Source organism: Astatotilapia calliptera, chromosome 4, assembly GCF_964374335.1.
Source record: "Astatotilapia calliptera chromosome 4, fAstCal68.1, whole genome shotgun sequence".
Classification (NCBI taxonomy): Eukaryota; Metazoa; Chordata; class Actinopteri; order Cichliformes; family Cichlidae; genus Astatotilapia; species Astatotilapia calliptera.
The window spans coordinates 10987008-11014823 of record NC_137425.1 but is presented as its reverse complement, the minus strand read 5'-3'; the positions used below and the strand labels follow the sequence as shown (position 1 = coordinate 11014823).

General features: G+C 42.0%; 1 protein-coding gene across 1 annotated transcript; it reads right to left on the bottom strand.

Moving 5' to 3' along the window:
• Positions 1 to 251: 251 nt before the first annotated feature.
• Positions 252 to 27816, bottom strand: notch3 (notch receptor 3). Its single transcript, XM_026164627.2, has 33 exons — positions 27559 to 27816; positions 26527 to 26599; positions 16974 to 17116; positions 16542 to 16877; positions 15833 to 15955; positions 15510 to 15743; positions 15274 to 15429; positions 14949 to 15134; positions 13718 to 13831; positions 12129 to 12242; positions 10955 to 11188; positions 10577 to 10687; positions 10295 to 10487; positions 9964 to 10109; positions 9505 to 9738; positions 9258 to 9410; positions 8902 to 9130; positions 8572 to 8773; positions 8308 to 8464; positions 8029 to 8213; positions 7791 to 7923; positions 7022 to 7279; positions 6802 to 6914; positions 6167 to 6693; positions 5758 to 6072; positions 5528 to 5667; positions 5221 to 5443; positions 4984 to 5074; positions 4676 to 4844; positions 4237 to 4541; positions 3968 to 4115; positions 3766 to 3863; positions 252 to 3663 (listed from the first exon to the last, which is right to left on the bottom strand). The coding sequence occupies exons 1-33, from the start codon at positions 27617 to 27619 to the stop codon at positions 2173 to 2175; spliced, it is 7395 nt and encodes a 2464-aa protein (XP_026020412.1). The 5' UTR covers positions 27620 to 27816; the 3' UTR covers positions 252 to 2172.

The following is a 27816-nucleotide window of genomic DNA, read 5'->3' as shown; positions in this document are numbered from 1 at the left end:
TCTCACCTCCACTGCAATAAGTTCCTGTGAATAGTCCTAATTGTATTTTGAGCAATCCTAGAGGTAAACATAAGGTGGAAAATATGTTTGGATAATTCAGTAACAGTGCCATCACATAGTTTGTCTAGCATAGCAACTCGAACAGGAGGTATCCAAAACTTTGATGTAAAAAGAGTGGACATTTGTACATTAACATTAAATTTATGTTAACTGTTAACTAACGTGTAAAAAAAATCAGTCACAGCCTCAGCTTGAAATAATGCTAAATGAAGTACATTTTATTTTTGTCCTTTTAGTACACAACAATCATTTTAGAAACAATATTTCTCAAGCAATGATCTACCCAGAACAAACATATTTACAAACAGAACTTGAGAGATTGAAATGTACAAAACACTTAGTGCGGCCTGGTAGAGAAATTGTAAAACAAGTTATATATAAAAATAAACAAATAAACAGCCAAAAAACTGTTTTCATTTTAAGTAAGATGTGAACTGGACTGTGAACATGTTTCTCAGGTCTGGCATAACAGTATCTGATTCTATAATGAACAGAATAAACAATAAATGAAAGATATAATAAGTCTATGACACACTAAAGTGGTGGCCAACTTATTTCTGTTCATGTTGTCACAAAATAAACATGCGAAACGTACTTTTGTAAAATTCTACTATTATTATCTGACTTTATGTTGAAATGCCCACAAAATGTTAAGGATGTCACAATGAAATAAAAGACTTGGTCAACTCTCGGTTAGCTAAATGACAGTGTCATCTCAGAATTTAGCAAAAAAGTTATAGGGAACAACACTACATGGTAGTGTTTTTTTCCTTGGGTCTATTTTAACATTCATCTTAAGATGCAACCACATAGCCCCTGGACTGATACTACTGTAGATGCAGGGGCACTATCCCACTGCATGCCATAAAACACCTCCCTGAGGAGTGACAGGGCATAAGCAGTTACAACCCAGTAGCCACGCCTTCATGCTGACCACTACATCACCGTAGACAAGGCGAGAGTGCCACCGAGATCTTAACTGCTGCAAATAGTCCATTTAGTCTGCTCAGGGACATCACAAGCTTAACAAATTCTGCTAGTCTGTGTTCTGTTCTGTGCTGGATCCCACTGAGTGGTGCAGAATCCAGACTCAATAAGACCAGCAACATGGAGGAATGTTTTGCAGGGAAGACTAAAGAAAATAGCAGCTGATACAAGCAAAGCTTAGCATATCTGAAATGGTGTTTAAAAAAAATATACAGAATATAAAGCAAAGTAAAACATAACGGCAGTGAGCGGCTGATTTTATAGGCAAAACAGTTCTGTTTGAAACATATTTCTTTTAACGTGAATATAAACATGCCTTAAAACTGAAGCTATCAAGGTTGGCAGTACATATACTTCAGTGTCAGTAAGAAGCTACAAATGGAAGCATTAACTAAAACTTTACTCTGTTGACCTCATTTTGAAAGGCGATAAAGAAAATTACCATGGATTAAATGCCACCCATATATTATAAATATCCATTTTAATCATTTTGTACCAGACCCACACTTGCTCTATTGGGCTGGTCGTTTGAAGTGCTTTAGAGACACTTATCTACATTCTTGTTCATAATACTAATATGGAAAACCACAAATCAGCTGAAGATATCACAATTGCAGGGCAATTTTTGAAATGTTTTTGTTTTTCATTTCAATCTGTTTTTAATCTTGGGGTGACACTTTATATGAGAAGCTAGGACAGAGAAAAATAACTAAAAAGTAGTTTAGATAGATAAAGACAATAAATAAAAATAAATGAATTCCCTTCAGCATTTCACTTTTCCTCTTATCTACTTTTAAATGTTTGTTAGTTTTTAGGAATGTCCCAAGTCTTTGAAATGAAAGACTTGGTTTTCTTCATATACTTTTTTTTATAATAAAAAACAAGTCCATCTGTGACAGAATTACTTCATTAAATTGTCTGCTGTTTTTTCAGACAACACACATATCCCTTTACTTTTTTTCTCTGCAAAATCGACCAGCAGACAATCCTCGTGATAAGCAGTCAATCCAAATCCAATGAAAATCTTGGAAACAGGCTGACACATAAAAACACAGACAGACCCCAAGAGCCAGTCCTCAAATTCTTTCACCCTTGGTCCATTTTCAAGCAGAGGCTATATGATCTTCATGCAAAAACTTGCATCTTGCCATTGGCCTCTGGAATTTGAGTAATTTGGGTCTGGGCAGGGACAGCAACTGCTGGGCTGGGTGTGGAATCCGACCAATCGGAGACGCAGTGAGGAGAAGGACTGGACCAGTGCTCAGGAGACTCTGGAGACGGTGTCAGGTAAGGGTGCTCACTGGGCAAATGAGGGTAATGCTTGGGTGTGGCATCCATTGTGGATGAATAGCTGTGCTGGGAGGGAGGGGTAGGGTAATCCTCCTTTCCTGCCATGCTACCACTAGGCTGGGAGGGGAGCGCCTGAGCTGGCTGAGCTGCTGATGTGGCTGCCTGGGGGACCTGAGCAGGAGGCTGTGGCTGGGAGGACTGCTGAGGCATCTGCTGCTGCTGGAAGAAGGCTGGTGGGGCCTGTGATGTCTGGGGTGTTGGTGGGGCGGAAGCCATGCTTTGCTGGTTGGTAATGTTGTGATTCATGAGCTGTTGCTGTGGTTGCTGCTGTTGCTGCTGCTGTTGCTCAGCAATCAAAGGCAGCTTTACGGGGCTTATAGTGGGTGTGGAGGTAACAGGTGTTGGCTGCAGCATGGGATTACGGTAGATCTGCTGTTGGTGCATCAGCATGCCCTGTTGCTGCATGGCTGGACTCTGGGGGTGCATGCCTGCCTGGCTGCTCTGCACAATATTCACTACCTGTTGACCACATTGGGATGAAGGGGGCATGCGATTGTGCCAATCAAAGGGCACGCTGACAGGACTGACCATGCCCATATTTAGCCCCATCTGGCTTGAATTCAGCACATAGCCATGGTTGATATCTGATGTCATAGAGACGCGTCCCTGCAAGGACATTCCTCCACTTCCTAGATCATTGAGTTGGGCTAGAGACACTGCAAAGGGGCCACCTCCCTCTAACATGCTGCCATGTACCATCGGGGTGTTTGGGACAGACACTGATGGGTGGAAAAGCCCTGGTGACTGCATGGCGACTGGAGACGTGGGGTTGGTGATGTAGCCAGCATTGCTAGCTCCCCCATGAGGTGAGTCCAGTGAGTCAACTGGGGACAGAGTAACTGAGCTCTCCAGTAAGGCACTCTGCATGTCCAGGGTTAGCTTCTTATTGCGGGCCTTCACTGACTCCTTCAGGCTAGCGGCATGCTGGCCTCCCAGGCTAGAACCTTTGGCCCCAGGCCGACGGTTTTTCTTACCCTGTGGGGTGTTCTTCAGATTAGGTAGAAAAGCGCTGGGAGGACACATAAGAGGAGACAAGGTGTGTCCCCCAGTGAGGTGGTGACCTGCTCCGCCATGGCCCTGGGGGCTCCTCACTGTGTTATATTCATCAAGAAGCTGTACAATGTCATGATGCATACGCTCTTGAGCAATGTCTCTTGGCAGCCTGTCCATATGGTCTGTGATTTCTCTGTTTGCAAAGTGAGCCAGCAACACCTTCACAGCATGACAGCTGCCCTCACGGGCTGCAAGAAACAGTGGGGTTTCCTCCTGAAAAAAGAAATAAAATTAACAGAGATTGTTAGATACAAACACGTATAAAGGTGCAGTTGTGAAAAAGTGTCTTAAAAACAATATAGAAGAATGACATACCTTAAGATCTTGCATATCTTTGTTTGCACCATTCTTGAGCAAGGCAATAGTGGCATCCACATTGTTGACGGCAGCAGCCCAGTGCAAGGCAGATTTACCTAAGACACAACAAACAATTCAAATTAAGAGAAATGATTTCAGTATAATGAATGCATTGGGAATGCATGCATTAGGACATGTGTGATAAATGGCACATACTTACCCAACTCATCAACTGCATTAACATCTGCATGGCACGTGATGAGCTCCTCTACCATGCCCTCTACTGCCAGCCGTGCAGCCAAGATTAGTGCTGTTGATCCGTCGTACATACGTGAGTCAAGATCCGTGGCTCGGTTTCTGATCAGAATCTAGAAGTGTGTGACAGATTAAATTTTAATTTATAAACAATTGAAATGTGCAAGAAATGTGCTACAGTATTCCAATCACATTCCGATGTAGCATATCAAATAACCAGTATGTGTTGATTACCTGGAAGACACCCTGTGCATCTGCAGCTACAGCAGCATGTAATGGGGTGCGTCCCGTGTTGTCCTGAGCATTGGCATCTGCTCCAGCATCCAGCAGCCTCTTGGCAGCATCAGCACGTGCGTAGCGAGCAGCCAGGTGAAGGGCTGTCTCACCAGTGCGGTCTGTTTGGGCTGCAAGGGATGCACCCTGGTAGATTAGGTCAGAGATGATGTTGGCAGAACACTCTTCATTCTCCTCCTCGTCTGCTACCTCAGACTCTAAGCCACCTCCACAGAATGATGCCAGCATCAGAGGTGTAAAACCATCTGTTAGGAGATGAAAACAGGCGTGCGTGAGTTAATGTCTATTTGGTTGCTGAATTATACTGTAAGAGGAAAGTATAAAGTTATTTGCAAATGACAGTTTCAATTTGAAAACTTTACTTGATATCACTACCAACCTGGGCCTCGGACATTAACATCCATGCAGTCACTTTCAAATTCTCCTTGGGGTGGAGTGAGGGGCATGGTGGGAGGCACACGGATATCTGCAGCTGCAAGGTGATGCTGTGTCCACTGTCTGCAGTCCACTGTATCTTCAGCGTCTGAAAGCATACTTGGCTCCTCAACCTGAAATTACAGGAAAAGATTAAAAAAAGAGACAGAAAACATTTTAAATGCAAGTGGCTTAAAAACATACACACACAGACACACATACACACTCTTGTGCTTCTGTTTATGTAAACTGCAAAACACTTGCAAAACCGACCTTGAGCCTTTTTGGTTCTGGGCAGTCTGTATCTATCCACTGGTCACTATGATCTCCGAGGAGAGATTCTTCCACAGTTTTTGGCATGTGCCTGTTGGCAGATGAATAACAATGTAAATCCAAGAGGGGTAATATTTAATTAAAAAATGAAAGCACTTCAATTCAATTCAATTCAATTTTTATTATATACTCCCAAAATACAACAATACTTGCCTCAAGGCACTTATCATAACTTACTTCATTCCCAGAGCATCCTGGCCCACAGGTTCTCTGCGGTTTTTGTTGCTGCTGGGCTCCTTCTTGAGGAAGAAGCCTTCAGGGAACCACAGGGTGCTGTGCTCTCTTTTTCTGCGAGCAATTAGCATGCCTATGATAAGGATGACTAAAAGAAAAACAGAAGCTATCCCCACCACCATCAGATAGAAGGGTAATTCAACAATGGTGCCATTGATTTTTTCACCTGTGGGGAGAAGGAAAGACATAATTACACATTTGTAACTTATTAGTTGTAGTTCATTTGTGCATAATAAGTATCCCTACTCACCACGGACTTCTTTGAGGGGGTAGGGGAACTGGAGCCCTTCTACTGCTGACAGAGCTCCAAGGTACTCTGCAGCACTGTCAGCTGTTAAGAAGCAGTCCTCCGTGCATAAGCGGTTGTCTATTTCTACATAGACTATCGAGCTACAGAAACAGCAGAGAAGCAAGAGTTTAGTGTAATGTACAATCTACAGGAAAGGCTTAGGCTTTTATTTTACTGTATGCCTGACTGACCCAATGACTTCCAGTTCCCGCTTCATGCGTGCGCTTTCGCGGGTGTAGGGTTGGATCATAGCTTTTCCATTGCTGTCTAGCCTGAAACGGACTGAAGTGCGTAGGATAGCACTTAATTTCTGCAGAAAAACTGTCCCGGTGCGAAGAAGCTCCTCTGGAGGCATTAGAACAACCAAAACCAAGACGTTCTCAGCAAGTTTTTCTGCAACTTTCGTTGCACAGTCCAGGCCATCCCAACCACACTCTTCTGTGTTGCAGCCCTGGTCACATTTTCCATCAGCATAGTGGTCGATGCAATAGGCTTCATATATTGGACTGGAGATGATATAAACAGAAGGTTAAGCACGTGAAATTTTCTCAGTTCTGTAAATACTGGCGAGTATCCTTTAAACTGAGAATTTAAACTCACTTGCAAACTTTCTCCTTAGTTTTGCAGTCAAAGTTGTCATACAGACAGTCAGCGTTGTTACAGGACTTGTCACACTGGCTATTGTTGAAGACACGCCAGCAGTGTGGGTCTCCACATTTATCCCAGGGCTTCATCGCTAGAGAGCAGTCACCGCCGTCCCAGTGACAAGGCAATGAATTACATTGTTTGTCACAAAAACCATCTGCAGCTTTGGCATCACAGTCTGCCAGAGGGCATGAGGGGACTGGAGGGACAGTGGTTCTGCTGTGCTCACATCGTCTGCCCTTCCATCCACTGAGACACTGACAGTTGAAAAATGGGAAGCTGGTCTCTTCAGTGCATAGTCCTCCATTGCGGCAGGGCATGGCTGAGCACCCATCATTGCTGCGATGCTGACACTGGGGTCCACCATAACCTGGTAGACATGTGCAACGAGCCCCTCTTAGGGTAAGTGAACAGCTACCTCCGTTGTAGCAGGATAGCTCCCGACAGGACATGCTTCTTTCACAGTTAGGCCCTGCATAACCCTAAGAGAGACATAATTTTTGGAGGTTGATATATGAACCTTTAAATCAAGAATGCTGTAATTTAAAAACTAGGAGGCCAAATTACAAGCTTTTCATATTTACACTTACAAGTTGGCATGTGCAGGTGTATCCCTGAGAAGAGCTGCTAGTTATTGAACAGACTCCTCCATTCTGACAAGGCTGAGACTCACACACACTGAACCTACTCTGACACCTCCGACCTAAAAAACAAGGTATAGTTAGTAAAGTTATACATTTGGTCAACAACAACAACAAAAAAGCACGATGAAGGTTCATGGAGAATGGGAATTGTTCATAGGTGTCTAACCTGTGAAGCCGGGCTTGCAGACACATTGGTAGTCATTGGGCAACTGTATGCAATCAAGACTGTTGGAAGGAATGCAGGGCTGAGAGAGACACTCATTTATGTCTCCTTCACATCTTTCTCCTGTGAAACCAGGGGGACAGTTGCAGCGATATCCACCTACTCTGTCCACACAGGTGCCATTGTTTAGGCACTTAGGAGGCGCATTGCGTAGCCTTGGGTGTGGAGCACAGTCATCTTCGTTGATCTCACAGAGAACACCTTTAAAAGGACAGGGTAATTATAAACTCTTCGTATACACGAGATATTTATTTTGTTGTTTTTAAAATAAACTGCAAACACCGGCGAGCATTATTTGAAGTGGGTTTAATAACATATTGCAATATGGAGAAACACGTTCCAGTCAAACACCTAAGCAGATGGGCGTGGTTCGCTCATGTCTTATATGACTTGACCAAACTCACAGACAAAGAAAATTCCTCCACACATCATGTGAGTCTATACCTTCAGCTCAGCTCATCCTTGAAAACCTTCCCCCTAACATGGAAACTACGACTTTACATGCAGCGCCTGGATGCCTTCTACTCTACAATAGGCCCTCTGTGAAGGTGCAATAAACATGAGGCCCACTTGTGATAACATTCTACATGCATACAACTAAGTGAGAAAGTGATATTGCTATTACCAAAGTGATCCATACATAAGAAAAGAAATCTGCCACCAAAGTATTCACTAGTAAGCATAGGGTTTTGTTTTACATGTGCTTACATACCCAGGGTGCCAGGGGGACAGGAGCAGATATAGTGTCCCACCAAATCAATGCAAGTGCCTCCATTCTGGCAGGGATGAGACTGGCACTCGTTGATTTCTATCTCGCAGTCCTTTCCGGTATAACCTGGCATACACTGTAATGACACAACAATTAATGTTTGAAAGCAAAAAAGAAACCCAGACTGTTTTGAAATCTGACAATTAAAAGGAAAAGAACATGTTAAAACAAAGAAACTTACATCACACTGGTATCCTCCCACATATCCCCTGCAGGTGGCGCCATTGCGGCAAGGTTTGTCTTCACAATGATCCACTTGATTTTCGCAATAGCTTCCAGTGTAGTCATTAGGACATTTGCAATAGTGAGTATTCCCGGTATTAACACAGTGACCACCATGGTGGCATAGTTCATCCGTCTGGAGCCCTAATAACATAGATTTGTGAGCAAAGTTTACATCAGTAACTTAGTCACAAACGCAGACAGAGGTTACATCAAATTGTACCCAACATTAAAATACCTCTTTGGCGGGCAGCAGCTTCACAGGAGACTCTAGGGATGTCACAGTAACGGCCAGACCAGCCATCAGTACATTCACAGATGAATGAGGCATCCTTTTGACGGCAGCGTCCTCCATTATGACATGGAGATGCGCGCCTGCACCAATCAACTGGCGTCTATGTAAGGAAGAGAGCGACTGAATTTAGAATTTATTTGTTTTATTTGTGTATGACAATTAAAGTCCTAAACGTGAAATTTCAGGGGTGCATTTAAATATTTGTACCTGACAACGGTTGCCAGTATAGCCCTTGGGGCAAGAGCAACGGAATGACTCCAGGGCATCCTGACAAATGCCTCCATTGAGGCAGGGCTGGGAGTCACACTCATTGACTTCATACTGGCAGTGGGACCCGGTGAAGCCAGAGCGACAAGTACAGGAATATCCATTGATTTTATCTGTGCATGTCCCCCCATTGAAGCAAGAGCTGTGGACATGTGTGAAAATGTAAGCTTGTACTTCATTTTACCTAAAAATTAATTTTATATTCACTTTATGTTGTATTGTATAGCTAGATTATTTTTTTGAGTACATGATATAGCTCCAGATACACACCTTTCAGTACAATCAGGGATGTTTGTTTCGCAGTGGATGCCAGTAAACCCAGGCATACAGGTACAGGTGTAGGAGTTAACATAATCTGTGCAAGTGCCTCCATTTTTGCAAGGGGAACTTTGGCATTCATTGATCTCTACAGAACAATGAGACCCTGTAAAGCCTGGCAGACAGCTACAGTGGAAGAAGTTCACACCATCTGTACAGGAACCTCCACTTAGGCAGGGATCTAAAAGCAAAAGAGAAGAAAACAGCTTTGGGCAAATACAGTACCTGCACATGAATTTGGCATTTTATTTATTAGTAACAGTCATTTAATAATTATATGATAACTGTAAGTGTAAACAGCAACTCACTAGGTGAACAGTCATTGATGTCTGTTTCGCAGGTTAGCCCAGTATATCCTGCTCTGCAAGAGCACACAAACCCTCCGAGCGTGTTAGCGCAAGTCCCACGGTTTTTGCAGGGGTTTGAGATACATTCATTCACATCTCTGTTACACAGCTGACCTGTAAAGGAAGCGTTTCACAAGATATAGCTGTAAGCTTCCAGTTAGACTATCTATGCTAAGCACTGAGATGACTGAATACAAAATTTGCGAACCTTGCCACCCTGGTGGGCATTTGCATTGATAACCCATGTAATCTGGTGTGTGGATGCAGGCAGCATGATTGGCACAGGGATTAGGAGAGCAAGGAGTAAGGACTTCAGCACAAGTGGGTCCACTGTAAGGAAGCTCACACAGGCAAGTGAAACTTGCCACGCCATCTACACAAGTGCCCTTGTTCAGACAGGGACTGGACTCACATTCATTGATGTTCACCTGGCAGAGGTTACCTGTCAAAGGACAAAGGAGACGAATATATGTATGGATTAGCATATTTTTATGTACCACTAGGGGGAGGTAGACAATTGCCATAGCCTAAGATAAAAATTCATGGAGGACATCAGATATGTTTAGCTATTTCTTCTCTGCTGCATGTGCTATACGTGTGTATTCTGCTCTTTCTACTGAACATTTTAAGGTTGATGGTGTGTTTGGCTACTTTGATGCCCTCTTACCTCTGAAGCCTTGGCGACACTTGCAGGTGAAACCATTGAGTTGATCAATGCATGTGCCAGCATTCTGGCAGGGACTTGGCAGACAGTCGTTCCTGTCCAGGTCACAGTTCTTTCCCACCCATCCCGGCTCACAGTCACAGCGGTAACTGGAAATACCAGAGAACAGTTAATAAGCCAAAAATGTTCAGTTTGTAAGAATGAAATAACATTGACCTGATGTATAAGTTATAGGATTAACCACAGTCTTGGATGGAGCCCATTTCAAGATTATGTTTCCTATGTGCCCATCTGAATCACTTTAAAGTTTAAAAAAGCTGTTAAATGTATATACCCATTAATGTCGTCCCTGCATGAGCCATGGACGCATGGGCCACTGCCACACTCATCCACCTGAGAGTAGCAGTAAGGAGGCTTAAAGCCATCAGGACACAGGCAGTGAAATCCATTCTCTTCATCTATACATTTTCCTCCATTCCTGCAGGGGCTAGATGCACACTCATCTATTTCCACATTACATTTGGGACCTGCAAGAGAAATGTTATACATAATTAGAGTTCTTTGTCAACATTTTCAGTGAGGATTTATTCACACTGTTATTTTCATAAGACCTTACCAGTGAAGCCAGGTTTGCAAACACAGTCATAGCGATTAATGCCATCTTTGCAGATGCCATAGTCACATGGGTTGCTGGCACAGTCATCAAAGTTTATCTCGCAGTTTGTACCTGGGTGCAAAAAGAACTTTTATATTAAGACTGTAGACATTTTAACAATTTTAACAATGCAGAAAATCTTTCATTACATTTCAGAACAAAATTCTATATACATTCTTTATAATAAAGTATACTAAAGAGTCTAATTCTATAGCATTTTATATATTGTCACAGCATTATTGTTATGTTGAAGAGCAACGGCATTAATAAAGGGAATAAATCAATGGCTTGAGTTAACAAAGTACAAGTACATGATACGTTGTGGGATTTTTCTCTTACCCGAGGTTCCATGTTGGCACTGGCAGATGTACTTGTTGACCTGGTCCATACACTTGCCCCCATTCTGACAAGGGTTGCTGTGGCACTCATTTAATTGATTCTCACAGCGATATCCTGTGTAACCAGGTTCACAGTTACAGGTGTAGCTGGCAATGCCATCAATGCAGGTACCATGGTGACATGGGTCGGGCTGACAGTTGTTGATGTTACTTTCACAAAGTATGCCCTCATAACCTATAGAGGGGAAAAAATTCATTAAGAATAAATTAATATTCTGAATTAAAAAGTACATTAAGAATTAAGAATAAGAAGTGCTTTTATATATATATACATATATATGTGTGTGTGTGTGTCTGTGTGCGAATGTTAAATGTTCCTCTTTCTCTTTAGCATAACAGTTTTTTGTTTAACTTTCTCTCTCTTTTTTCCATGTTTTGTATGCTTGCTTTTTCATAAAAGCTTCTACAGTTGGGCTTTTGACCACTGTGGTTTCCATATCAACGGTGTCTGTGTAACAGACAAGAAACTTGGTGTGTGTGGTATGTGTTTAGAGCAATGCTGAGATGGGCAAAGGACTAAAGAAGGGCCCTACACAGGCCTCCCAGTCTTGCTATTGTTCTCAGAGTTGGAGGGAACAATAGACTGCACCACGTCAAACAGGGCCACTTCACTCAACAGAAGGGGCCCAAAAACACAAGGAACACCAAGCAGCTGGCCACTGAAACAATGACCGTGCTCCTCAGTAAGCACAGGTCCAAACAAACATATTAAATATCAACATATAGCTACAGTCAAGCTTTACATACAGACTTTGAGAGAAGCTTTACACGTTGAATGCTTTTGTAACACAAACATAACTAAATGTTAAAGAATTAAAGTTAAAAATGCAGCATAAGGTGTTGTAAGGGGGTTTAAAGATGAACAGATGTCAGGGTAATGACCAAGCCTCTTTTCTTGGCAACTGCTGGTCCTCAGTGACCCCATGGTCCTGAGAGCCGACGAGGGAAAGAGGGGGATTAGGGGCCTCAAGTCAGTCTGTTTCATCAGCAGACACCCAGAGAAACTCCCCATAACACAGAATGCTTAACAAAGGCCTGAACAACTGGTTAAGGCTCATCTGCTATTTTGTCTTTGGCTCTTCTGCTTAACAATTGTTAAGTAATGAAGCGCTTACCTTCAGCACAGCGGCACTCAAACCCATTGGGCCGATCGTAGCATTTTGCTCCATTCTGACAAGGCGTGCTGGCGCACTCGTCTATGTCTATTTGACACATGGTACCCGTAAACCCTGGGACATGCAAACACAGAGGTTAAAGGTCAGAGAGAAGGTCCAGCGAAAGGGTCCATGCTAAGGTCAGAGGGCAGATCTTCTCTCCGAAGAAGGGCGGAGGTCTTTGACTGGCTAAGGTAGGGTCTGAGACCTCGACTTGTTAAAGACAAACTATCTATGCACTTGGACCAGGTTAGAGCTGACAGAATGCAATAGAAAGCCTGTGACCTTGAAGATTTTTCAGAGGAGAGACTCATAATCAAATGATACATCAATATATTATTATCAAATGGTATGGAATATCAGGACATGGACAAGCAACGTATCCATCTTCAGCTCAACTAAATTTTGACACATTTTGTGCATGAAAATGCTTATATATACACTGAAAGATTATGAACTGCAGCGCATATAATTAATATTAACAGTTGACAGAGGTTCAAAAACAACAAGAACAACAATAATAATAATAATAATAATAATAATAACAACAACTAGCTTGAATAGTCTGAGAAACTGGGCAAGCTTGAAATCACTGGGCACAGTGCCCAGACAGGGGTGAATTGGTGCATTGGTAACACACTGCTCAGTTGATTAACAGTGTCAGGACGGTCTGTGTGTTGATGCTTAGCCTGGTAAAGGGGGTGCTGGAGGAGGCGGTGGGATTGTTTTTTCTTTTAGGGGAGCCCCCCCCCCCAGCCCCCTCCGCCCTTCACTGCCTGCATCAGCTCCGCCAGCTCAATAGCTAGATGGGGGGCGGAGGGGGGACGTCTGTCCCAGATGTAAATTGCGAACCTGGAAAAGAATCTCATTAGTGGGACTGCTGTCCCCCGCCCCCCCACCACCACCATGAGGGCAAGATGAGGGAGGCTGCTGTCCCTTCTACATTCCATAGAGGAGGGAAGGGTCACAATGGTGCCTTTGTTCAGGCAAGGGGATAGGCAGACTTTTGGGCCTGGCTTTTTATATGAGTGCTGGCTCTAAATACCAGCAGGCAAAAGTAGTGAGGCTGACCCTCCCTCCACTAGTCCTGGGGACATTTAAACTTTGGCTTTCTGCTTTTACTAATGCTGTCAGTGTATTGCAGGTGTTAACCAACATATTCTCACTCCCAAGCCTTTATCACTGTTCTCTGCAAAGCACGGTAGTGCTCCAGAAAAATCAGCTTGCCAAATAAGAAGTAAATTAAAGTAAAAAATATAGATATCAAAAATACAATTTTAGCATTAGAAAGCTGGAAATGAGTCAGTGGTGTAATTCATAGGACTTTGACCCAAAATACAATAGTTTGCAATCAGACTTTTAATTTTTTAGTATCCAAATGCTTTTTGGCTTAACTACTTGAGTTGTTTTTGCATATGATAATAGGTCAAAAAAATTAATCACATGGTAAAAGATTATTACTTGTTAAAGGTATTTAATATTTTCAAATCTGTCCTCCAGTTTGTTAGTTGCCATTGTGTCTGAAAAAAAGCAATTCAAAACAATTTTACCTGGCTGGCATGTGCACGTGAAGCCATTGACCATATCCCGACATATCCCATCATTCACACATGGGTTACTCTCGCAGTCATCCACATCAGTCTCGCAGTATGTGCCCACGTAGCCTGGAAGACAGAAGTGTTCCTCTTTTTAGAACTTTTTTATTGCTTTTAAACCTGTTTCTCACTTTGGAGTACGGGTCAGTTCAAGCCAACATGGTGTGTACATAATTCTGTGTATTGTGTAGGAACTTTTTTACTTGTGATCGTTTTACACTTGCTTTTGCTAAACCACGGCATCCAATTCCACTGAACTGAAATCGCCACGCACTACTGTCCATAGAGCTTTGCTCCTCCTTGGCTCAGTGTCCCATTCAGCAGATGCATGTTATGCTTTTTACTTTAGGTCCTTCATTGAGGTGAAACAGAATGTGAGTCAGAGTCTTGCTCCTGTGGTGAGGCTAGCGTGGAATCAGAAATAATCAGTAGCACCACATGAGCTTTGCCAGGCTGACTGATGATGAGGAGGGTGAGGAGGAAGGCCCTGTCTCTGGAGGGGGGAGGGGGACAGGCTCTGGGAAAGAGCCTCTTTCCCTCTCTGTGTATATGAGGGGTGCAAAGTGGAGCACAGAGGGGCCCTATTGTTCCACTCCATTCCCACCACTCTACCACTCATTAGTATTCACAGCACACTCCTCCCCCTAACTGCTCGCCCTCTCTCACATCCAGTCCTATAGACCCAACTCCCGGCTCTAATTTGTATAGCTCCCAAAACCCCAGCATGCATGTAGAACTGTGCATGAGAGTTTCACTGTGTTTTTTGTCCCAGAGTGTCAAAACTATCACTCAGTCCAAACCAATACTCCATCTGGTGGTACAGTGCACTGAGGATGGAGAGGTGCCTCCATATAGCCAGTGTTTAGGGAAATACATTACATAACCTTCTACACTGGCAGTATGGTGGCATTATATATTGTGTTTCTTTCGAAGTACAAGTTTTCAAAAGTATCTTTTGGTCAAAAGTGATTCTCTTGGATGATAAATCTGTGTTGTGCCAGAGTTTGAGTTTTAAAAAGCTGTTTTTAAAGTATATTTAAAAAAAATTAAGCTCACCTAAAACCTGAGTGCAGGATGTAAAATTGCAACAATAATTTATGTAAGCATAGTTAGTTTATTAAAAATAAAAAAAGAAGTGATTTTTCTCTTTATCATAATGGAGTGGCCATACAAAATGTCTTTGTACCTGGCATGCAGATGCAGGTGAACTCTCCAATCCGGTCAAGACAAGTGGCATCATTCTGGCAGGGCATGGACAAGCATTCATTGATGTCAATCTCACAACGTGGGCCGGCATATCCCCGGCCACATTGACACTGGAAAGACCCCTCTGTGTTCACACATTTTCCAAAATGCTCACATGGGTTTGCACCTGTTGGTAGAAGGCAAAGGATTAGAATATGGAACACATTCAGAAGAAAAATAGATACAACAACACAGCATACACAGCATATAACAACAGGACCTGGATTTGGCAAGAAAAAAAACAAGCCAAAAAAAAGCAGACTTGCCAATTGAGCATTCATCCATGTCCTGGTTGCAGGCACCCCCTACAAAGCCAGCAGGACAGGTACAAATGGCACGGCCATTAAGAGGGTTGGTGTCACACACTGCTCCCTCATTGCAAGGGTTGCTTACACATGCATCATCAAGGTGGCATAGCAAACCTGTGGATAAAACACATATATCAACAATTTATCATACAGGATTAAAAGGGCCAAATAGGCAGATAGAAAAGCCCACTTACCTGTCTTTCCAACTGGGCACTCGCAGAAAAAGGATGCTACACGGTCATGACAGGTGGCGCCATTGAAGCAAACAGCTATTGCACAGTCATCAATGTTCTCACTGCAGTCATCTCCAGTCCAGCCATTGACGCAGACACAAGTATGGCCACCAATGGTGTTGAAGCAAGTACCCCCATTATGGCATGCATTGGGTTGCATTTGACACTCATTTACATCCTCAGCGCAGTATTGTCCTAGTGGGTAGGTGAAATATGGGTTTGAACATATTTTCTATGTACATGACATGTATACCTGTATTTAAAGTTAATTTGAAGAGCTATACCTGTCCATTCTGGTGGACACTGGCAGTTGTATGTATTAACTCCATCTACACATATTCCTCCATTCATGCACTTGTGACCTGGGCAGTCATCCACATTGTTCTCACAGTTGTGTCCTTCAAAACCTGAGACAAATTTAAAGACAAAAGCCTTATAGCACGCAGATACAGTGGCAAACACATCCATTTTGCAGACACTAACATTTCTGCTCATAATCTTAAATCATGTTTTGTATAACAACCCAAGGTGAGAAGCAAGATGAACAGTAAAAGGGTTCAATGGGTGTTTAATTGTTTACATGTTCCCACATAATGTCAGCAACAGCACTGACTCTTGCCTGCTTCAGAGGTCAACACCCCCCTCTGTGTTTGCTTGTTTTATAATCTCTCACAGTTTCAATGACTTCCTCTCTGGCAAAAGACATTTCCTGTCAGCTCCCAGTGGGAAACCAGAAGCCCCATAAAATAAATTCCTTCTGTTGTGACAAGAGCAGAGAAGGTTGCAGGCCGCCTGCCTCCAACTCTCCCACCAATCCATCCACCCTTAGAAGCTATTAAGAGCAGACAGGAAGCTGACATAAGACAGAGGATATAAAACACCAGCAGCAGCATTAACAGCTACGTCATCAGGCTGGGAAAATCTGATGCCCGTAGCAGTGGAGCGACCGTGTGTTTGTGTGTGTTCTACTGCTCTGCTAAAGAGAAATTGTACCTGGTAGGCAAGCACACTCATAGGAATGATCGCTGGTCTGTCGACATGTGCCCCCATTAAGGCACTGAGATGGTGCACAGGGCAAGGTGGACACCTCACATGTGCGCCCGCTGTAGCCTGGCTGGCACTGACAGCGGAAGGACCCATGGATGTTTATGCAGGTTCCACCATTGAGGCAAACACCAGGCTTGCGGCACTCGTCAATGTCATTGCGGCAGTTCTTTCCTTGGAAGCCAGGCGGACAGGAACAGTTATAATGGTTATTCCAATTGACACATCGGGCTCCGTTGGCACAGGGACTTGTCGCACAAGCATCAATGAGGGAGCAGTCTTGGCCTGGGAATCAAATAGTGAACAGAAATCAATTTGATACTTTGAATTTACTTGATAAGATCTGACGTTTCCAGTACATATGCATTCTTTTAGACATACCTCTGAACCCTCTCTGGCACACACAAGTGTACTGTGTGACACCATTGAGCACCTCGCTCTTGCATGCTGCTCCATTCTGACATTGTGATCGAAGACATGGATCCAGGTGTTGACAGAGAGGACCAATGAATCCGGGACGACATCTAAAAACACACATATAAGGATTGTTTTAGGATATTTTTTCTCATAATATATAGCACACATATTAGTAGAGCCACAAAAAAGAAAAGAAATACAATGAAAAGACAGAGTTAGGCCATGTGTGTTATTGACTTTATTAGTCGCACACTACTATTTTCAGTTGGAAAACCTAATTTTCTCAGTGTCAGCTAACATTCTCCAGTTTTTCCACACCCCAGTTCTTATTTCTGTTCCCATATATGAAAAAGAACACACCCAGAAACAGTTTGGAAATTTAACAATTGCCAACAAATACTAACATGAGGAAAAACAAGGGTTGCACACAGTGCTCTTTAACAGGATAGGAGAAACAGCTGTGGTGTTTAAATTAAACAACTAACTGTCCTCTTGATGGCTGTATTCTAAAACATGTGGTGATATCAGTTTATTCAAAACATTCATTTATTTTTTGGGTTCCATTACTTTTCATTCTGCAACTACCCTGAAGACTGGAGTCTGAGGGGTGACCTATAATTGCCTTGTCTCTATTCAAGCTGTGTAGACATTGTTTGAGCTTGACCCAAACATGCAGTACAAAGAAGCTGAGATAAATATAAAAACAGGGTTTCCAGTTGCTCTCTATGAAGCTCCTATGGGAGTTCAGGCAAGGTTTGGAGTGCTGGTAACACTACACCCACAGTGAAGCCCTTGACTGAGGACAGGAACCCTCTTCAAAGAGGCTGATGCTTATGGCTGTGAGGTGACAGCTGGGTTCTGGCCCACCCTTGGGCACTGTCATCTCTTTCAATGGAGAGAAACCCTGGGCAGGATCAAAAATGGGTTTTCATCTGTTCTCACTTACAGGATAATGCATTTTTTCATTCTTACTTTTGTATGTGCAGTCCCACTCTAAGAAAAAAGACAAAAAAGCATAAAATGCTCTCACTCCTGGCTAGGAGGCTGAGGCTGCTTTAAATTAGGCGGCAGGGAAACCGATCCAGATCTTGATTTTCTATGAAAAAGGATGCTTTGTTTCTGGCTGGTCTAGATTGGTGGAACAATAGAAAACTTAAGGTTTCTCGGTTTTGTTTAATTTTTTTTTCTCCAGCTTTCAAAAGCAATTTAAATTGTGAACTATGCATGAAAGTACACAAGAGTGTAAAAATATATTTTTAAAGTGATAGTTTGGTGCTATGTTGAATTTAATTGTTAGAAAGAGAATATAGGGAACTGACATCTTCCAACAGAACATGAGACTTCATTGGAAAGTTAAACTGAAGCCATTTGAATGCCTATGTTGAGAGACAGATTTTGCGCATTTACTACAGCTACTTTTCCTTCTCCTAAACCCCTCCTCCTCTCATGAGGCTGAGAGGTCAGATGTTAGAGGGTTCCCTGTTTGATTGTGATGATAATGTCACTCAGGCTACAGAGTGTGAGGAGGGGATGCTCCACAGGAGAGACTGTCTTTTGAAGGTGCAATTGGTAGAGAGGGAGATCAAAAGGAAACAAGAGTAGTCTGGTCCATCAAGAATGTCATGTCATATTTCCTGTAATCCCTGGTCCTTTGCTCTGAAAACACAGTACTCACTCGTAATGCACTATTCTTGTTGCCATAGTAACCTCACAGATGAACAAGCAAGCTTGACACCCAACCAATCACCCCTACCCCCCAACCATGGTTCCCATGGCTATTTGTCATGGCTTGGCTGGGTTTATTTAGAGGCAAATTAACTATGTCTGGAATCTAGGGTGTCACTAAAAATGAAACACAAATGTGGAACAAAGCGGTCTTTGAAAGGACTGATGAACAAAATTGCTTTAAGAGCTGAAAGATACAACGCAGACTGACAGTCAAATTCTTCTGGAGCCATATTTGACTGCTGATGAAAACCAAAAAGCTAGAAACTTAGCAGGCGTTGTTCTCCAAAGACCATCATGACTCTATGTGGAAAGAAATCAACAACTCACTCCAGGAAGTAATGTGTCCCCAAGTGTATGTTGATATACAGATTAAAATATTTATTTGGAATTAATGTGTTTTCATCTATTAACATACAGGTATACAAGTGTATCTGTGGGTGGGCTTATAAAAGTGACGATAGTAATAACGCCTGATAAATTATTTGTCCTCCCTTTCAAATGTGCAATGAAGTAAGCAGCCAAAACACACATTCTTTTGTCTAGACCTGACTCCTTGCCAACATGCTACTCCCATAACACACAAATCAGAATGCTATCAGCGTAGAGACTGTGAGAGACATGCAACTTTTGTCCTGGTTCACACTTCATACCACTGTGAAAAGTCTGCTTATCAGGCTCTTTATAACCTTATGGATTTCACTGCCCATGGGAACAGAAGGGCAGGATCTGTGCCTTTGCGTGAGCCCAACTTTAATTGTGGCGGATGTGAAAGGCAGGTGCAGTTTGCTGTTGTGCAATGGGCCCCTGAGTCATACTTAGTGAGTGTCAACATCTGACCTTGGAGGAAGAGCGTACAGCAGATGAGGAAGAGGTCTCTGGGTGCAACAGAGAGACGGGCAGAATGAGTAATCTCTCCTTGTCAGCACATATGAAGGTTTTTGCCAGCTGCAGTACTGACACCATGCATCTGTCCACATCTGTCAGAGTACCTCTAGTTGTCTAGCATTTAGCTCCGGTGCCAGACTTTAAGCCAAAACCATTGAGCTTCTTTGCCCATGGGAAAAACTTTGTAACCATCACACACACAGTCACAAACACAAGGCATTTTAAATATCTCAGAAGGTATGCTCAACCTTAACAAATACATGCATTAACAGTTCTGCCTAACAAACACTGTTATGTGGAGGCACCACTGCAACAAAGCAAACACATGCAACAATCACTACACACCCAAACACAAAGAAAAAACAACTTACAAACAGCCTCAGGCTCTGAGGAGCGGTTGTATCATGAATGCATAAAAGAGAAGATCCACTGAGGAAATTATATAAGAAGGAAAAGAGAAATAGCAACCTTGTCAAAGGTTTAATTGAGAGCTTCAAATACAAATGATTATTAAACATCCAAAAACAAAATGGGATTCAGTCAGTGTGCTTTGATTGCAGAGTTGTTCTGTATCAAGTAACGTGATATCAAGACTAAAACCATCGGATTTATGTAAGTTCTGTCACTTGTTACTTGTGTAACACAATGCCAGTTTTCCTGGTTTCTGGGTCACTGAAGCAGGGTAACCTGAGCTCATCCTCTTCTACACAATAGCGGCAACTCAGCCAGAGGTCAAAGGGCGGCTCACCTGTGAACAAAGAGGCTGTAATCTCTGACACGGTTCGTACACACAGTCATGCTCCACAAAACAACAACTATAAAGGATTCTTCTTATCTTAGGGGGCATTTTCTAAGACAAATGGAAAGGAAGAGAAACAACTGAACTATCATGTTTTGACTTGGGACAACTTTTCAAATTCTCTGTTGCCTGAAAAAAGCTAGTCTTACGTTTTTTAACGCTTGAAGTTGGTATGACATCATATAATGAATCTATTGGAAAAGTCTTAAAACATTTCCTAATACAACTACCTCATACCCTTCCCCCTCTTTCCACAAGCAAGCAGGACCAGCTCTTCTCTTTTATGAAGAGTCCACACTGACACCACACTGCCAACAGGAGCCCATCTCCACACCCCCTCCTTCCAGCAACCTCCTCTGCTCTGCTCTCTCCAGCTTGGCTCTCCTTTTCAGCAGAGAGCCAGATTGGGGGTTGGGGAATGTTTTGTGGTCCAAATAAAAGAGCTAAAGTAGTCAGAACTTCTTTGAATGAAAGTGTTGGGGGGTGGGGGAAGATGGTAGGGGTAGGAGGGAGTGGGGGGCAGTGACCCAAACAGCTAGTCTTTCAGGCCTGGGCTGTAGCCTGGCAACAGTAACCCATAGTGAGACAGAGCTAGAGTGGGAAAAAAGGGGGGTGATGGGAGACAGGGTTTCATAAGGACAGTTGGGGCACTTCAGAAGACTGATCCTCCTACATATGCAGGTAGCTCTGAGCGCTGTGCTAAACCAATTCAGACTCATAATTAAGTACAATCATGTCTAAAAGGATGACTGTTTCACAGTCTAAAGGCCAAGGTTTGTTTCAACAATTGTTCCTAGAGACACAATGAAAGCATTGAACAGTCTAGAAGCTTTCCACAGCCCCCCCCCCCCCCCCCAAACATGCATATTAAACATGTGACTAGAAAGACATTTAACTTACTCGAGGAAAAGTGTTAATTAATCTAACTAAAAAGCTGGGAGGACTAAGTGAATCCTTCTTAACTCTGATAGTCCTATCACAGTTCATACTTTATCAGTGAGAGACTATCGTGTATTATAATAATATTAATATAAATCCAGAATTCCAAGGAAATACCAGACATTTCCTTGGCAGCGAGGAAAGCACATATCCACTGTACTGAGAGAATAAATAGGTCCTGTTGCTAAGTGCTCACTAATACACTTTCCAAAAAAGTGTGTGTGTGTGTGTGGGGGGGGGGAGATCTCACGCGCAATTCTTGCTACCTCACACACTATCGAAACAGCTTCTAGTGTCAGTCTGAAAGAATACACCCTCACATTTTTCAAATAGCAATGCATTTGCCCAAAACCACAATGCATGAATCCTAGGGTTGAGGTCTTTCAAAGCATTCTCTATTGAACTCCACCACAAAACCCCACCCAACCACCTAAACTGAACCAGATTTTTTGGAAAACTTTGAAATTGAAAGGGCCCCATCCCAATGTTAAAGTCAAAGATAAACTACAATGACTTATCCAGTGTTTTGTTTTAATTTTGGATTAAATAGAACTACGCCAGCATCACTTAAAATTGTTCACACAAAATATCAAATGGATTGACTGAGGTCAGCACAACCTCTCGCGTGCTTATTGATGTGAGGAACTGTCAAAAGTTCTTACAAGGAAAATGTTTATGTTGCCCCAAAAAGCACTAAAGATGTTAAAGAAGTGTAGAGTAATAAAATATTCAATAAAACCAACACATGGCAAAAAATGCAGCAATCAAGTGCTCTTATGAAGTGGCAAAGTGTTTAAGCCCACAACACCTCAGTATTTTTAATTAAGAAAAGGTTATGGCTTAGTAAAATGCTGCCTTGCTGGAAGCAAAGTGTTTGTGGAAATTATGCTTAGTGGAAAAGTGAATGCCTTTTCCTGAATCCTTTAATGATGGACCCATCCCTTCCTCTGCTGACAGGGAGGGAGACACTGGGGAATTTTTCACTGGCAGACCTAAGTTATTCTAATCAGACCTGCCTGAGTGTCTCTTCAGAAGTCATTGTCTCCTGGATAAGAGCAAACAACCAGGCAATGAAACTTCACATCCAGGCTTATCCTTAAATAAGCTTGCAGTTCAGACATACATAGACATCAAAGAGAATAATTTGCAAATTCCAACAGGTTGTTTCAGGGGTAAAACCGACATAAATATTACTTATATGCAATGCGTAAGAAAGTGCATATGAATTTAATTTCCACATTCTCAGATAAAAGTTCCAGGTTGCAGAGTATAAGGCAATGTAGCGCAATGTATCCAAGTAATGAGAAGTGGTGGAATTAAACACAATAAAGAAAAAGATCAGAAAATGGAGAATTATGAAGTAATCAAGCTGCTTAAGCTTCTCTGATAAGACAGGATGTGTGTAGCTGGGAGGTCAGAAGGCACCACTTCCTTTGAGGGAGCCTGGGAACCACAGCTCCCAGTCTCCAGTCATGAACCACAGAAGAGAAGGGACAGCAAACCAATATGTTCCCCCTAATGGTGTAACCTCTTTGTCAGATAGCACTCATATCCTCATAGATATGAACACTATCCTCTTGAGTCATTATACTTTTCTGTGCTTTCAATTCGTCTGTAAAATGGCAAGACAATGGCTCCATCTGCCTGGCATGACAGCATGAGAGTTAAGACAGTATTTGCCTTCAAAATGGCACCATAAGAATTTAATAATCAGCCAAATCACTATGAATTCTTCAATGAGACTGCTGGAATACTCTCTGCACAGTCTCAGACAGTACTGTTTAAGGCATTCCAAAAGGGGGTAGAAGGATGAATGGATGGGAGGTAGAGACAATAACCTGAAAGCACCAGGGGGAGAGGAGGAATCTTGCTAAGCATTCCTTTCTAATCCACTATAAAGATACCAAAGAAAACACTAGCCCCAAGGTGCCGTGTACTAAGACAATAATATAATCTGTTTCTTTGCTATGGTCTGTCACTTAATATGTGCTTTGGCATGAGAGAATGCAACCACTTATTATTGAATTGGGTTCCTTTGAAAGTGTATTTCTTATCTGCTTGTATGTACTATGTATGTTTAACCCATCCAGAGAAAATCAAAAACTTCCTTATTTTTGCCTTCTATTTTGCCAAAAGTGAAACAATGTAGGCAGACAAACTCCACAGTATCTTGACATGACAAAGAGGGCAAGTCAAAGGTGCCCTCTTTATCATGCTTTAAGAGTCTGGGAGTTGCTACAGGGTCATAACAAAACACTCCCAATTTATATGATAACTCTGCTACTGAAGCCAAGGGCAATCCATTTATAACACGGGTCTCAGATAGCAGAGAACTTCCATATTTATTTTCATTCAGCTTGGCAGATCAGAGGGGAAAGAGTTGGTTGTAATCTGTGATCTGCCTCTGCCCTGATAGACAGAGGATGAGTAGCTAGAGCTAGGACAGCATGCAGTGAGAGAAAGAGCAGACACAGTTGCTGTTACTGTGTTACTGTGAGAGAGGCAACATGTGCTAGAGGGACTGTGGGCTACCGGATTCATTCCTCCACAAGCTTGTCTCTCACAGTATGGGGGCGACTGACTGCTCAATGGCAGCACCTGGCCCTATGCTTTCCCTTTGTCAAGATCTGACTTCACTGGATTACCATCACAACATCCACCAGCTGTCCTATATGCAGACCCCCCGCCCACACCCTCACTCCCTCCTAGCCAGCTTCTCTCAACCCATTCCCTACCCCCAGTCCAATTCCCCCAGCTGGATCTCCTCTGAATGACACCCCCTCAATCTGCCTAATTATCTTTCCTCTGTCCATACTGCTGTAGCACTCTTCAGGCAGGGTGGAGCTGAGGGGCCAAAGGCTGTTCAACTACACTTCCTGACTGCTCACCTAGAAATTACACTTTCAGTGACACTATGAACTCTTCATTGTCAAGTTCAAAACTCTGTGGCATTGTAAGATTGTGAAGAATATTTATTGTGTATCAAAGAGAAAAGCCTTCCAAAAATTTGTACTAAACCATTTGTAGATATGCTTTTAAATATAACTTTTAATAACATTAAATTTTACTGTATTATATCAAATAGTTAGAAATAATGGAAAATGGCAGTCGGTGCCAAGATCTCGAGCTCCACACAGACAATCAACCTATTAAAACTAATAACAGTGACTGATTTTTACTGAGTGACAGAAACAACTAAAACTGGCATTACAAAGTTGGTTACCTGAGAAGGAAACCACTATAATCAGAGACATATAAAGAAACAAACAAGATTTCATGCACTTTGAAGTTATGCTGTGAAAAACAAGACAGAGGATACATTAGTTTTGGAACAGTGTCTGGAACAGTAACAATGGCAACTGTCACAGACACTGTAATACAGTCACTTGAGAATCTGTTTTCCTGTAAGAACAACAAATAGCACAGTAGCTGGACAACAAGGAAGGGCAAGTGAACTTCTCTACATGAAGTGATGTGTCCTGTTCTATGGAACAGCTTTGCTTTCTATGAAAGTGCTTTCTGCTGTTTTTCTAAATTCCTTTCAAATGCCAAAGCACATATCTGCCTCTGCATTTTGTTTCTTTCCATTCTACACTGGCCTCACATTGCTGTGGCCTTTCTTCTCTGCCTTCCTAAACCCTGTTCTAGTTCTGGTGCCAGGTTACAGCCAGGTATCTGGTGGAAGAAAGGATCTTTTCTCCTATTTTGAATCTCCTGTTTCTGTAGGCTCCCAGGGGAAGGGGTGGGGTGGCTCCACTACTCATAGGACTGGTCTGACCACTCTCATGTGGCCATGCTCCACTCCACTGCTCTCCCATATTATGGGCCTTTTTCTACATTTGATGTCCCCTTCCATTGGAAAAAACAAAACAAAAAACAAATATCTCAACCTTGTCATTCTTAATGATTTTTGGTACTCTACCAACTTAGTAATTACACATTCACCGCTCCCACATCACTAACATATGAACACACTCATATACACAACACAAAGGATCAGAGGAACAAAAAAGGCAAACACAATCCCTGTGATGTAATTACACTTAATCTGGAGATTAATACACTTAGACCAAACACTGGGAGTGTTGTGTTGATTTTCACTCATAGTAGTTCAAAGTAAATTATGTGATCGTGAAATGAAGTTTAAAAAAATCGGTCCAAATAAAATTATACATTTACCCAATAAAAACAATCCTGGCTATAGTTAATGATTGAAAAAATGTGGGTAGTGGTTACTAGTTTCACTTGCAGTTAAGTTACACATTGACTAATGTGTAATTACTTCTACTGGGAGTACAGGAACTTTATACAAGTGCAATGTAATGCACAAACATACACACAGTATATACATGTGTGGGGATGTGCTTTTGCCTTGAACAAGTCTATTCAGGGTATTGGATTAACTTAGGTCCATGCAGTACGGTAAAGTGCTACCATCTCCCATAAAAGAGTAAATTTACTGTTTTGGAAGGATACAGCTGGCAAACAAGGAGTTTCGTTTTAAAAGTATCTCCTCCATCTGACCCCCTCAGGCATTTTTCCTGAAGTATAGGGTTTTTTTCTTTCCTTTAAAATGACCCCAGGGCAGGACACTGTAGACTATTTAACTTGACTATTGTAATAGCCTCCTCATTTGAAAAACAAAAGCTTTGACAAAAGATGCAAAACCTCTAAACTGCAGGAATAGGCAGGACATTAAGACAATTAGTTAAAAAAAAACAATTTAAAATTTTCTAAAGCTATTTAAGGAATTTAAATAAATAGAAATTGCTTTAAAGCTGAGGCTACATTGAATAAAAAAAAAATTGAGCCAAACACACAAAGAAACGCTCCTTTGGCAATGTGCAGCAAGATGTTGTGATTTATGACTGAATGAGCTCCTTAACAGGTGCAAGAGATGAGTGTGTCGTCCATGCATTTCCAGACTTGTTGATGCTCATCTGTGCAGGTCTAATCAATTTGTTCTATCTTTCACCACTGTTATGTGGGCGTTATTATCTAGACAATAGGTAATAACAGGGGCATTTCTCGCTCCTTGTTTAAGACAGAGAAAAAACACCGGAAATCTGCCAGGTTATACACAAAACTGTTGGTTTCGAGCATTGGCAAATGGTAGCTATCGCCCTTTGCGCTGGTAGGTTTTTTAAAAAAAAATGTTGCACTTACATGCATCGAGAAGGTGAATCTAGGCATGTCCCTCCATTTTCACATGGCCTGTGTTGATCCACGCAACGGATTCCTGTGGAAATCAAAGAAAGATGTTAAAAAACAACTTTAGTAGTTGTCTACAAATCATCATAACCTAATTTACATAACTAATCAAAACTCGCTGATAGTGATTTCTAGACAACAGTCCTTTGCCACTTGTTACATCTTGTAGACACACCCGCACATGTCCACTAAAAGAAGATACATTTCTGCGTTTCCTTGATAGATATGCATGCTAAAGTACCGAGTTGCTTGTGCTTAAAAAATTATTTGTTTAGGAGAGAACATGTTTTGGTATTCAGTTAAAGTTTAAACCACACATACAAAAAAAGTTAATCAAATATTCTAAATTCCTTCTGCGCACTCTGGGTTTTGTCACCTTGCCATCAGACCTTTCCCACACAGTTAAACTAACTTTCCTGCAGGTTCCGAATTTCTATGTTTATCTATACAGCAATGAGTGGTTTAATCACACGAACACCAGCTATTTTACACATGATGCGCTAACCCGAATCTGCTACAACGACCTGTTGCCGCTGTCGTGCCAAAATGTGATTGTCGGTATTTAAACCGCTGACTTGACTTATTGACCTATAATCTATCAAACACGTCTTTCCTGAATAATATTGAATCATTTTGAGGTAGTGTGTATTTCTGTTTGATTATAATGCAGAACACAAAGTGAGTACAACTATTTATAAACAACGATAATAGACATAAATACCACGTAAAAACAACGACATTTTTTTGTGAAAGACGAGAAAACAACTAAAATTCCAAATAACTACCAAATAAATAGACGAACAAAAAGGATAAAAAGAGAAACTTATTAGTACATATTAGTACTCACTGGTAGCCTAGATAATCAAGGATAACCTCATTATTTGGAACTGGACGGTGGCTCGGCTGTCCAGACAAGTCCAGTCTAGCCTACCGGTGGGTATAAATCTAAACTGTGAACTCAGGTATTAAAAGTGCAAGATGACTTACCTTCACAGACATGCATAAACAATAAAAATGACAAAAGAATCCATGGAATATTCCCTTCCATTTCGGTGGAAAAGTTTCCAGCGTTTGAAGTATTTTTTTAGTAGAAATACATCCTTTGTTAAGTTCACATGAAAAGCTCCAAAATCGATGGGTTCTTTTTCATAAAGTCAGCCGGAAAACGTAGCGTTAGATCCTAATCCCGTAATATCCTCCGCAGCTCGGCCACGGCTGCTGTGATTCTCCTCTCACCTCCTAAAA